The sequence below is a fragment of the Oncorhynchus clarkii genome, chromosome 30, assembly GCF_045791955.1.
Source record: "Oncorhynchus clarkii lewisi isolate Uvic-CL-2024 chromosome 30, UVic_Ocla_1.0, whole genome shotgun sequence".
In the NCBI taxonomy this organism is placed as follows: Eukaryota; Metazoa; Chordata; class Actinopteri; order Salmoniformes; family Salmonidae; genus Oncorhynchus; species Oncorhynchus clarkii.
The window spans coordinates 25,574,678-25,587,508 of record NC_092176.1 but is presented as its reverse complement, the minus strand read 5'-3'; the positions used below and the strand labels follow the sequence as shown (position 1 = coordinate 25,587,508).

Below are 12,831 nucleotides of genomic sequence, written 5' to 3'. Positions count from 1 at the left end.
GGTACCAGGACAACAACCTCTCCCTCAACGTCAGCGAGACAAATGAGCTGATTGTGGACTACAGGAAATGGAGGGACGAGCACGCCCCCATTCACATGAGTGGCGCTGTAGTGGAGCGGGTTGAGTTCCTCTGTCTCCACATCACTAATGGTCTATCATGGTCCAAACACACCAATGTGAAGAAGGCACAACAACACATATTCTTCTTCAGGAGGCTGAAAAGATTTGGCACGAGCCCTCAAATCCTCAAAAATGTATACAGCTGCACCATTAACCTTTTGCGTGTAGGGGGCAGTATTTTCGTTTTTAGCTAAAAAACGTACCCATTTGAAACGGCCTATTTCTCAGCCCCAGATACTAGAATATGCATATAATTGTCAGATTAGGATAGAAAACACTCTAACATTTCCAAAACTGTAAAAATATTGTCTGTGAGTATAACATAACTGATATTGCAGGCCTGAGGAAAATCCAACCAGGAAGTGCCTCTTATTTTGAAACCTCTGTGTTCCTATGCATGCCTATCCTCCATTTAAAGGAATATCAACCAGATTCCTTTTTCTATGGCTTCCCTAAGGTGTCAACAGTCTTTAGACATAGTTTCAGGCTTTTATTTTGAAAAAATGAGTGTGAACGATCACATTGCGTAAGTGGATAGGTGGGGGCTCTCAGAGTGAGTTTTGCGCAACTGAGTAAAGCGCCCATTGTTTCTCCCGCTGTTATTGAAAAAGCTACACACTCGGTTGATATATTATCTAATATATATTTTAAAAACAACTTGAGGATTGATTATAAAAAACGTTTGACATGTTTGTGGACATTATGGATATTATTTGGAATATACGTCTGCGTTGTCATGATCGCTCTTTCCTGTGGATTTCTGAACATAACGCGACAAACAAACATCGGTATTTTGGGTTTAAAATTATCTTTATGGAACAAAAGGAACATTTGTTGTGTAACTGGGAGTCTCGTGAGTGAAAACATCCGATTGCTTTTCGTGACCTAGCTACTTAATGCTTAGTGTACATAATGTTATGTTATGCTATCGATAAACTTACACAAACGCTTGGATTGCTTTCACTGTAAGGCATAATTTCAAAATCTGAGACGACAGGTAGATTAACAAAAGGCTAATGTTACGGCTGGCTGAAGGACGGGACCAAGGTGTAGCATGGTAAGCGTACATTCTTTATTCAAAATGACGCCGACAAATGAAGAACATAAACCAAACCGTGAAGCTTTGGGCTATGTGCCCTGAACAAAGACAAAGTTAACTTCCCACAAAACAGGTGGGGGAAAAGGGTACCTAAGTATGGTACTCCGTGCTTCTACACCTGCATTGCTTGCTGTTTGGGGTTTTAGGCTGGGTTTCTGTACAGCACTTTGAGATATCAGCTGATGTACGAAGGGCTATATAAATAAATTTGATTTGATTTGATTTCTCAATCAGAGACAACGATAGACAGCTGTCCCTGATTGAGAACCATACCAGGCCAAGACATAGAAATACAAAACATAGAAAAAAGGACTTAGAATGCCACCCTAGTCACACCCTGGCCTCACCAAAATAGAGAATAAAAAGCCTCTCTATGGCCAGGGCGTGACAGCTAAGCTGTGTTTTGCAATATTGCACTTGTGATTTCATGAATATGAATATTTTTTAGTAATATTATTTGACTGTGGCGCTATGCTATTCAGTGGTTGCTGATGACAATTATCCCGGTACCGGGATGGGTAGCGTCATTAAGAGCATCTTGACTGGCTGCATCACCGCTTGGTATGGCAACTGCTTGGCCTCCAACCATAGGGAGCTACTGAGGGTAGTGCGTACGACCCAGTACATCACTGTTAGAGGAAGGTCCTTAAAAAAAATTTCAAAGACCAGCCACCCAAGTCATAGACTGTTCTCTCTGATACCGCATGGCAAGCGGTACCGGAGTGTCAAGTCTGAACAGCTTCTACCCCCAAACTATAAGAGCGCTGAACAGGTAATGAAATGGCTACCCGGACTATTTGCATTGACCCACTCTTTCACTGGCTCTATGCACACTTAATGGACTCTACCCCCCCCCCCCTCCACACACATACACACACACACTGACGCCACAGCGACACACTTTCACACTCTTCACATACGCTGCTGCTTCTCTGTTTATCGTCTATCCTGACTGCCTAGCCACTTTGACCCCTACCTACATTTACATATTACCTAACTTACCTCAACTACCTCGTACCACTGCACATTGACTCAGTATCGGTACTCCTTGTATATAGCCTCGTTATTGTTATTTTATTGTTTTACTAATTCCTTTTTCCCTTTTGCAAATTGTTCTTACTTTTTAATTCTGCATTGTTGGGAAAGGGCTTGTAAGTAAGCATTTCACAGTAAAGTCTACACCTGTTGTGTTCGGAGTATGTGGCAAATTACATTTGATTTGATTACTATGTTGGACTGTCCAGTCTTCTAATAGTCCTAAACCATTTCATCTATTTGGTGATAATACCTCTCCTCTAATGACTAATACAAGGGAAGAAGTAAACATGCTCTGTCACGGGTGTTGTCGGAAGGATGAGACCAAGGCGCAGCGTTCTTTGAGTTCCACATCATTTATTAACGAAGTGAAACTTTAGAAAAGACAAAACAATAAAAAATACAACGACCGAACAGCTTTGTTGTGCAAACTACCTGCACACAAACAAAGAACAAGATCCCACACAGGAGGAGGGATTTTTTTTTAACCTTTATTTATGGCAAGTCAGTTAAGAACAAATTCTTATTTTCAATGACGGTCTAGGAACAGTGGGTTAACTGCCTGTTCAGGGGCAGCACGGCAGATTTGTACCTTGTCAGCTTGGGGATTTGAACTTTCGGTTAGTAGCCCAACACTCTAACCACTAGGCTACCCTGCCGCCCCAATCAGAGACAACGATAGACAGCTAACTCTGATTGGGAACCACACTCGGCCAGAAACGAAGAAATAAAGAACAAAGAATGCCCACCCAAATCACACCCTGACCAAACCAAAATAGAGACATAAAAAGGCTCTCTAAGGTCAGGGCGTGACATGCTCATTAGCACTTTCAGTGCTATACCAACTGTGTGTGTGTGTGTATGTCTAAGTCTGTGTGTGTGTGTGTAAGTGCATCCAATCTCTGGGAGCCAATAGCTGTGCAGTCCCAATGATCAGAGGCTGAGTGGAGAGAGAGTGTAGATTGGTCTAGAGATAGACTGGTAATAGACAACAGTCCTCAGGCTGCTCTGCATTCTATACACAGGCCTGGCTAACACATACACACACTTATACGCACTCACACACACGTATGAACCACACACACAGAAGACCTAAAACTAGGATATGTTACAGTACAAAACAACAACGTGTAATGGTAGCAACTAGCATGATAATAACTTCTCACTCATCACTTAATCGGATGATCCAGACAGAACCATCCCCCTGGTTTTTCTATTTCATCCTAATCCAGTGCCCTTCTTGTTGCTGGTGTCTGACTCTCTCACACACTCTCTCACTCTCACTCACTCACTCACTCACTCACTCACTCACTCACTCACTCACACACTCACACACATTGGTGTTGATCCCAGCTGTGACAAACAAGCTCTGATGGGATTGCTCGGATCTGTCTGTAATTGTCCAGTCCTAATCTCTGGGCCAGCCTGATGTGCATGGGACATGGGATGGGACTCACAATAGCAGGATTTCACCAAGACTTGCTGCCCACTGACACAGCTAGGCCCTTTCCCGTTTGGATGGGGAAGAGAGTCAACATGTGTGTGTGTGTGTGTGTGTGTGTGTGTGTGTGTGTGTGTGTGTGTGTGTGTGTGTGTGTGTGTGTGTGTATACACAGTATATATATTGTCATGACTGTCCTGATCAGGTCAGGTTACAGGAGACCACAACCCTACAGATTATCTCTCAACCCTAACAGAGGAGGAGAGATCTAGGGGTCTGAAGATGTGGGCGTTTTATGACCCCTCACGCCCATGGTAAATCTTAGGCCACAGACAAATTCCTTTTGTCCTGTTACTATGGAGAACCAGCCTTAGAACATTAAACATGAAATAAAGGGACTTTGGAACAATGGTTTCCGTTAGCCACAATGGTGGTCATGACGATAGATGGAATATGAAAATGTATGTCATTTTTGTTTTGTTATTAAAGGTTAATAGATGACGTTATTACGAAAACATTGTAACGTCAACAGTTTACCTAGTAATTGTTTGATGTTTATACATTGTACGTTGTATGGAAAATGTCCAAATCAAAGAGAATGTTTTGGTAAAGATGAAATGTGTTAGTTGTTAGTTGTCTAAAATTGGATTTGAGTAAATAACTTGGTACACACATAGAATTGCCCTAAAGGCAGTTACGCCCACTTCTGACACGAGGGTATAAAACCTGTGCGTGAAGAATTTACAGATAAGACTAAGTGACCCAAGCTGCAGCCGAGGTCTAAAAAGTCAACGAACCTAAAACGCAACACAAGTTTTAAGACAAATAAATATTTTTCTACCCAAGCTACGGATGAGTAGCTGTGTCTAAGCGGGTGAATTCGAGTCGAACCACCTAGCCTCAATCTCCCATCGAATCGTGGTATCTACACTGTTTCATTCCTACTCTGTGAGCTCTGAGCTACAGAGCTGTCTGTCCTCAGAAGAGCCCTTCCAGAACAAGGGCGAGGGAACAGACTCCTAGGCCAAAAGGACACTGATATCGTGAGGACGACCAGAGAGGTGCGCCAGAGAGGTGCGTCATCGAGCAGCCTGAACGGTCTACGCGGAGAATCCACAGAGACCTTCCCCACGTAATTACATCATTATATTCTGACCCATAAGAGCGGCAGCTTGGGGCAAGGCTAGGGCTAGAATAAGCATAGCTGACAAATTCACCCAAATGTATATTTCTCTCGTGTACTTTCTCTTTTTCTCTCTCTTTTAAATCCCCATCTTGGGTAACACGCGCCATAGTGTGTTCTAATCAATAGCCTAGAATGTATTTTTGTGTATGTATATCTTTTATCATAATTTTAGCTTTCCAGTAAATAAATACTCAACTAAGATTGGTGTGGTACGAACTCATTGGTGAGACCCGGGTCCGTGCAGATTCCCGGATTATGCGACGTTCAGAACGAGACTGTAGAGGTAACTGGTTAATTAGCGGCTGTTGTGAAATCGATATTCTGATATTCTTTGAGTTAATTTGGGAAATAGAAACTCAATAAAACAAATTTTCCCATGGTTCCCCAGGTTAATGAGTTAATAATTGCTTGATTCAGTTAATCACGCAATTAGAAACCTTTAATAATTCGATGAGCAACAGTCATCACATTAACTAATACAACGTCACGACAATATATATATATACATGTATATGTGTATACATATACATATATATGTGTATGTGTATATATATATATATATGTGTGTGTGTGTGTGTGTGTGTGTGTGTGTGTGTGTGTGAAACAACACCTAGGCTTACAACAACAATCTTCAATGACAACAGTGGAGACACTCTAGGGTAAATAAATAGGCCTAGACACGTAATGTATCCTGGTTGTTATAAAAATGATGAGCTCATCACTGTAATGTCTGGAGTGGTCCTTCTGAGTCTTTCTGTACGGTTTGTGTTCAGGCATAACACAGGCTGAGTCCTACTCTATCCAAGGCAAGCTGGCCTCTCTCTCTCCTCCAGAAAATTGCCCCATTTTACAGAAATAGCTGTCATGCTGCATCTGTTAATGGGTCTGGTTCCTGCCCTGGGGGGACATGACATGAGCTACATGCTGCTATCCTTCATCAGCCAGGGGACTGCCCTGACCTCTCTGGCCTCCTACCATCCCGTTCTTCACCCCCCACCTTCCCCTCACATGTCTCCCCATTCAGCCTGAGAAGAGGTGCAGCACTCCCCCCGCCTACCCTCCTCCCCCTCGCCCACTCCCTCCCAGAGGACCTGTGTTTATCTTGACTGAGAAGCTCAGTGCCCTCCCCCCTCCTCTGTCCTGTCGGCCATTACTGCCAAGCCTGCTGTCAGAAGTCTTGTATAGCCTGGGGGGACGTTCCCATTTGTGGATTGGAAGCATGTGGCAAAGAGCCTGTACATCCACTCTAATGAGCTTGAATATTGGTGTGGGAAGGGGAGATACGTAGGCCTTTGGTTGGGTGTCCCAATACAGTTCCACATCCAGGCAAGAAAATATGCAAATATAGCTGTTCTGGTTTGTCCTCAATCAATTCAGAATCAGAAAACATAAATGTTATGTAATAAACTGTCTTGGTATTCATTGACGTGTCACCTACAGGGATGATGGTGGACTACACAGGGGAGAATGGTTTGTTTTGCCCATCCAAATATAGTGTGAATATAGTAACCAACATCTTACCTTCGGGTGTAGTGGGGGTGAAGAGTTTCTCAGATCCTACTTCAGATACCTGGAAGACAAGAGGAAGGAGAAACATTAATAGTCTGGTAAGATGGATGACCTCTGTGGAAGACATTGGTAGTTTCCATACATGGGACACCTAGAGAACGTGACAAACTGCATTGCACTCATGGCACTATATAGGAAGGGATTGGATCCTTCAAAAACATCAGTAAAAATTGTAATGTTTACAGACACACTCGTTATATTGAATTGGATCCACCTAGGTGGCTAACAGACATATTTCCAATGATCTACTGTAACTGTATATGAACACAAGTCTCAGGCCCAATACAGCTACTGTACCCTACATCACTCATGCACATCCAACACAGTGACTCCTTGACTTGTGTTCAATCTGCCTTGTTGAGAAGCAGCCTGTTCTCTGCACCTTACTGACTTCCTTATTCTTACCACATCCCTCTCTCTGAGCAGAGCTGAGCTCTCTGTCCAGACAGAGACAAGGTAACATTAGGGGGCACTGTTGTGCCACCTGAAAGCCAGCCAGCCCAGTAACACTCACAGCACAGGAGGTTGTCAGAGAGGAGAGGACAGCAAAGGAGAGGAGAGGACAGCAAAGGAAAGGAGATGAGAGGAGAGGAGAAAGGAGAAAGAAAAGAGAGGGGAACAAGGAGAAAGAGAGTGGTGAGAGAGAGGAGAGGAGAAAGAGAGGAGCAGAGAAAGAGGAGGGGAGAGGAGAGGAGAAAGAGAGGAGAGGAGAAAAAGAGGAGCAGAGAAAGAGAGGAGCAGAGAAAGAGAGGAAAGGAGAGGAGAAAGAGAGGAACAGAGAGGAGAAAGAGAGGAGTGGAGAAAGAGAGGAGAGGAGAAAGAGAGGAGAGGAGAGGAGAAAAAGAGGAGCGGAGAGGAGAAAGAGGAACAGAGAGGAGAAAGAGAGGAACGGAGAGGAGAAAGAGAGAAAGGGGCACTGTTGTGCCACCTGAAAGCCAGCCAGCCCAGTAACACTCACAGCACAGGAGGTTGTCAGAGAGGAGAGGACAGCAAAGGAGAGGAGAGGACAGCAAAGGAAAGGAGATGAGAGGAGAGGAGAAAGGAGAAAGAAAAGAGAGGGGAACAAGGAGAAAGAGAGTGGTGAGAGAGAGGAGAGGAGAAAGAGAGGAGCAGAGAAAGAGGAGGGGAGAGGAGAGGAGAAAGAGAGGAGAGGAGAAAAAGAGGAGCAGAGAAAGAGAGGAGCAGAGAAAGAGAGGAAAGGAGAGGAGAAAGAGAGGAACAGAGAGGAGAAAGAGAGGAGTGGAGAAAGAGAGGAGAGGAGAAAGAGAGGAGAGGAGAGGAGAAAAAGAGGAACAGAGAGGAGAAAGAGAGGAACAGAGAGGAGAAAGAGAGGAACGGAGAGGAGAAAGAGAGGAACGGAGAGGAGAAAGAGAGGAACAGAGGAGAAAGAGAGGAACAGAGAGGAGAAAGAGAGGAACGGAGAGGAGAAAGAGAGGAACGGAGAGGAGAAAGAGAGGAACGGAGAGGAGAAAGAGAGGAACAGAGAGGAGAAAGAGAGGAACAGAGAGGAGAAAGAGAGGAACAGAGAGGAGAAAGAGAGGAACAGAGAGGAGAAAGAGAGGAACAGAGAGGAGAAAGAGAGGAACAGAGAGGAGAAAGAGAAGGGTGTAGTACCGTATGGTGGCTCAGCCTCTGCAGGATCTGAGCAGGAGCAGAGAATGTATAAAGACCATACACACAACACGACACAATGACAGCCACACCAAGCTAATGCTACTCAATGTAAAGCGTAAATTATAAATCTAAAAAAATAAAAAATAGTTGAAGCCACACTATAATAATGTGTATATTTTATTTACATTTTCATTTAGAATCATTACGTCTTCAAAACATGATTTTAGAAGAAAATGTTAATGAAATATTTGTTTTATCTAACTCTGCATTAATCACTATTATCATTTAAATCCTTATAATTGTTCAGTTGAGAAAAGCTGTTTAAGGTCGAGTCCCTCCTGAGAGTAGGGCAAATTTGACACTGTGAGTAAGGGCCAGAGACAAAGTGAAAACAGAAACAGGCATCTGACTATGAAGTGACAGCAAGAGACTTGTAGACTAAACACGGGTAGCTTTTTCCTCCCTGGTCAGTTGTATGTGTAGATTCTGGCAAACCTCTACAGAAAGAGAAAACACCTTCTTATTTGAACAGAAATACACATTGCACCGGCCGGCGAGACACAAAACTTTGAAACACAGCTCTGGAGTCGTAAACCGACCAGAGACAACCTGCTAATGTGAGAGAAGGTGACAAAAGTATGCATTTAATAGATCATATTAAAGATGCACTATGCAGAAATCGCTCTGCCATTTCTTGGCTGCTAAAATTCTAATAGTTTGCCTAATTTCACTTTATGTGACAAAACGAGCAGTCTTTGTGTAGAGAATCATTGTACCATCTAAACCGCTGTGAAATAACCAAAAATCTAGTATTTTCAGCAGTTTGAAGCTGGTTACAAAACCACAAGTAAAAGATGCAGAAACGAAACTTAAGAACGGGAAGCATAGAAAACGAGCACATAGAACAGACATGCGTTCAACGAGAATGAAAGATCTAACTCATATTTCTATGTGTATTTGGCTGGGTCCCCAAAAAGTTACATATTGTAGCTTTAACACTGAACATCTTCCTCATCCTATGATGTAAGTCTATATACACTTGGTGTAAATCACCATTTCCCCTCCTCGCCTCTTCCTCCCTGCTGGGACAGTTAAAACCATATGCTAAAGCCATTGAGTCCCAGTGTCCTTAACTGCCATCATTGTAGTTTACGCTGCACAAAGGGAAAATACACTGAACAAAAATATAAACGCAACATGTAAAGTGTTGGTCCCATGTTTCATGAGCTGAAATAAAAGATCCCAGAAATGTTCCGTATGCACGAAAAAGCTTATTTCTCTCAAATGTTGTGCACAAATTTGTTTACATACCTGTTAGTGAGCATTTCTCCTTTGCCAAAATAATCTATCCACCTGATAGGTGTGGCATATCAAGAAGCTGATTAAACAGCATGCTCATTACATAGGTGGACCTTGTTCTGGGGACAATAAAAAGCAACTCTAAAATGTGCAGTTTGTCACAACAAAATGCCACAGATGTCTCAAATTTTGAGGGAGCGTGCAATTGGCATGCTGTTGCCAAATAATTTATTGTTAATTTCTCTACCATAAATTGCCTCCAACGTCGTTTTAGAGAATTTGGCAGTACATCCAACTGGCCTCACAACCCAGCCCAGGACCTCCACCTCTGGCTTCTTCACCTGCAGGATTGTCTGAGACCAGCCACCCGGACAGCTGATGAAACTGAGGAGTATTTCTGTCTGTAATAAAGCCCTTTTGTGGGGAAAAACTCATTCTGACTGTCTGGGCCTGGCTCCCCAGTGGGTGGGCCTGACTGCCAAGTGTGTGGGCCTATGCCCTCCCAGGCCCACCCATGGCTGAGCCCCCACCCATTCATGTGAAATCCATAGATGAGGGCCTTTTTTTATTTATTTAAATTGGCTGATTTCCTTATAATATAATTGTTGAAATTGTTGCATTTTGCATTTATATTTTTGTTCAGTATATGTAAAACAATGCTAGTGAATAAGAGAGATACAGAAAGCCTTCTTCTAAGACCTCCCAATCTAGATACTGCTACTGCCTTTAGTGAACACTAAACTAGAGACACCCTCTCCTCTAATATCAACTATAACAGTGCTCCTCCAGCCTACAAAGTGCTCTAATAACTCTAACGCTTCAACTTCCACTCAATGTATGGTATAGTATGTTACTGTATGCTACTGAATGCTACTGTATGGTACTGTATGCTACTGTATGGTACCGTATGGTATCGTATGGGTACTGTATGGGTACGGTATGGTACTGTATGGGTATGGTATGGTACGATATGGTACTGTATGGGTACTGTATGGTACTGCATGGGTACGGTATGATACTGTATGGGTACGGTATGGTACTGTATGGTACTGTATGGGTGCTGTATGGTACTGCATGGTACTGCATGGGTACTGTATGGTACAGTATGGTACTGTATGGGTGCTGTATGGTACTGCATGGGTACTGTATGGTACTGCATGGGTACTGTATGGTATAGTATGGTACTCTATGGGTACAGTATGGTACTGTATGGGTACGGTGCACTTTCAGTGGAAGGAAGAGATAGAAGTGAATGCTTAGCTTCAGTAGCAGTGTTGTGGTGTTCCATTCCACCCTGTTTGTGGAGAGGAATGGAAAGGAGAGAAAGACAGAGTGTTCTGCATTGCTCTCCTCCATTCTCCCAGAACCAGGCAGCTACAACACTATGCTCTTTGTTAGCTAGCACTCCACATTAAACGCTCCAGTACCAAGCCTCACCGCTCGCCCGCCCGCCTGAATCACTGGCTGCCCTGGAGGGCCTGTGTGAAAATATGGCACAAGAGAAATTAAGCTTGTCAAGTGAACACGGGCGCTGGGTCGGGTCTGGGTGCTGGGCGCTGGGTTGGGTCTGGGTGCTGGGCGCTGGGTCGGGTCTGGGTGCTGGGCGCTGGGTTGGGTCTGGGTGCTGGGTTGGGTCTGGGTGCTGGGCGCTGGGTTGGGTCTGGGTGCTGGGTCGGGTCTGGGTGCTGGGCGCTGGGTCGGGTCTGGGTGCTGGGCGCTGGGTCGGGTCTGGGTGCTGGGTCGGGTCTGGGTGCTGGGTTGGGTCTGGGTGCTGGGTTGGGTCTGGGTGCTGGGTTGGGTCTGGGTGCTGGGCGCTGGGTCGGGTCTGGGCGCTGGGTCGGGTCTGGGCGCTGGGTCGGGTCTGGGTGCTGGGTCGGGTCTGGGTGCTGGGTTGGGTCTGGGTGCTGGGTTGGGTCTGGGTGCTGGGTCGGGTCTGGGTGCTGGGTCGGGTCTGGGTGCTGGGTCGGGTCTGGGCGCTGGGTCGGGTCTGGGTGCTGGGTCGGGTCTGGGTGATGGTTTGGGTCTGGGTGCTGGGTTGGGTCTGGGTGCTGGGCGCTGGGTCGGGTCTGGGTTGGGTCTGGGTGCTGGGTCGGGTCTGGGTGCTGGATCGGGTCTGGGTGCTGGGTCGGGTCTGGGTGCTGGGTTGGGTCTGGGTGCTGGGTCGGGCCTGGGTGCTGGGTCGGGTCTGGGTGCTGGGTCGGGTCTGGGTGCTGGGTCGGGTCTGGGTGCTGGGTCGGGTCTGGGTGCTGGGTTGGGTCTGGGTGCTGGGTCGGGTCTGGGTGCTGGGTCGGGTCTGGGTGCTGGGTTGGGTCTGGGTGCTGGGTTGGGTCTGGGTGCTGGGTTGGGTCTGGGTGCTGGGAGTGGCACACAGTGTCATGAAAACTAAATGGTTAGGTCACACTCTAAACAACTATAACCATTTTGAACAAAGATGAAGAAAACAAAACAACAAATGTATAATATATTATGACCTCTGTGTTTGTACGTGTTCAGTAAGGGCCAATTATGTTGCTGCCTAGTTGTTTTTATATTCCAACAAATGTAGCAGTTTCAACCACCAATGTTTAGGCCTAATGCTCAGTTTTGTCTCCACCAGCTCAGTCATATAATTTACAATTACAAGGCCACCTTACAAAGGCAGTTCTTAAAAAGGCACGTGAAAACAGGGCATGCATTTGGCATGTAAAATGTGTTTATACTTCTGAACTTCTGGGTTAGGTTGGTCAAGTTTACATTTTTCGAGAGGGCTGTACTGTTGGCAGTCTCTGCACCTGTGGTTGTGGTATGCAGAGGTCATGTATAAACAAATTCTTCACACTCACTTTGTTGAGGGAGAACCCATGGCCATCATTAAAAAACACAGGGAATGAAAGAGAAGAATGAGAGGAGAGGACAGGGGGCACCAACTAAAGGCCAGGTTTTCCAAAGGAAACAAGGAAATCTAACCATTTCAAAACGAAGGAAATTCAAGCCACATTGCTGGGAGCCAAAAGCCCTTGGACTGGGCAGCAGGAAGCCTGACCTTTGCGGCAGTCTGCTATTTGAGCCTGATGCTTCGGGGCCTTCTCTCAGGATAGCCTTCAGCAGGCCTCATCTTTCCTTCCTTATTTTATTCATTAGCCATGCTTTATGATTTAGCTTCCTCTGAGCCACACGGGCTCCGTGAGAAAACACGCTGCCTGCCTGCTGGAGAGAAAAAAAAGATAGAAAGAGAGATGGAGGGAGGGAGGGAGACAGCAGCTGTGAAATCCTCCCGTTTCCTCGCCAGGCCCGGCGTGGGGAGAGAGAGGGAGGGAGGCGGGTAGGCGGTGGAGGGTGGTAGGGGTGTGAAATCCCACCAACGGAGTGCTAACTCCCCAAAGAGCCACATGCAGCACCATCATTCCGGGATTTAGGCAATGCCAAATTACAAATTAGACCACTGTTTGTTTTAAAAAGTCCCTCAACTTCCCAGAACACATCTGACTT

The 12,831-nt window shown here is 45.4% G+C and overlaps 1 protein-coding gene across 5 annotated transcripts in view; it reads right to left on the bottom strand.

Annotated features, from left to right (window-relative positions):
* Positions 1 to 12,831, bottom strand: part of LOC139389743 (autism susceptibility gene 2 protein-like) — a 452,500-nt gene that overhangs the window by 46,144 nt on the left and 393,525 nt on the right. For all 5 annotated transcript variants that reach the window (XM_071136670.1, XM_071136669.1, XM_071136666.1 and 2 more), the window contains one exon: positions 6,403 to 6,451. In XM_071136670.1, the coding sequence (XP_070992771.1) occupies positions 6,403 to 6,451 (49 nt within the window). The remainder of the gene's footprint in view (positions 1 to 6,402; positions 6,452 to 12,831) is intronic.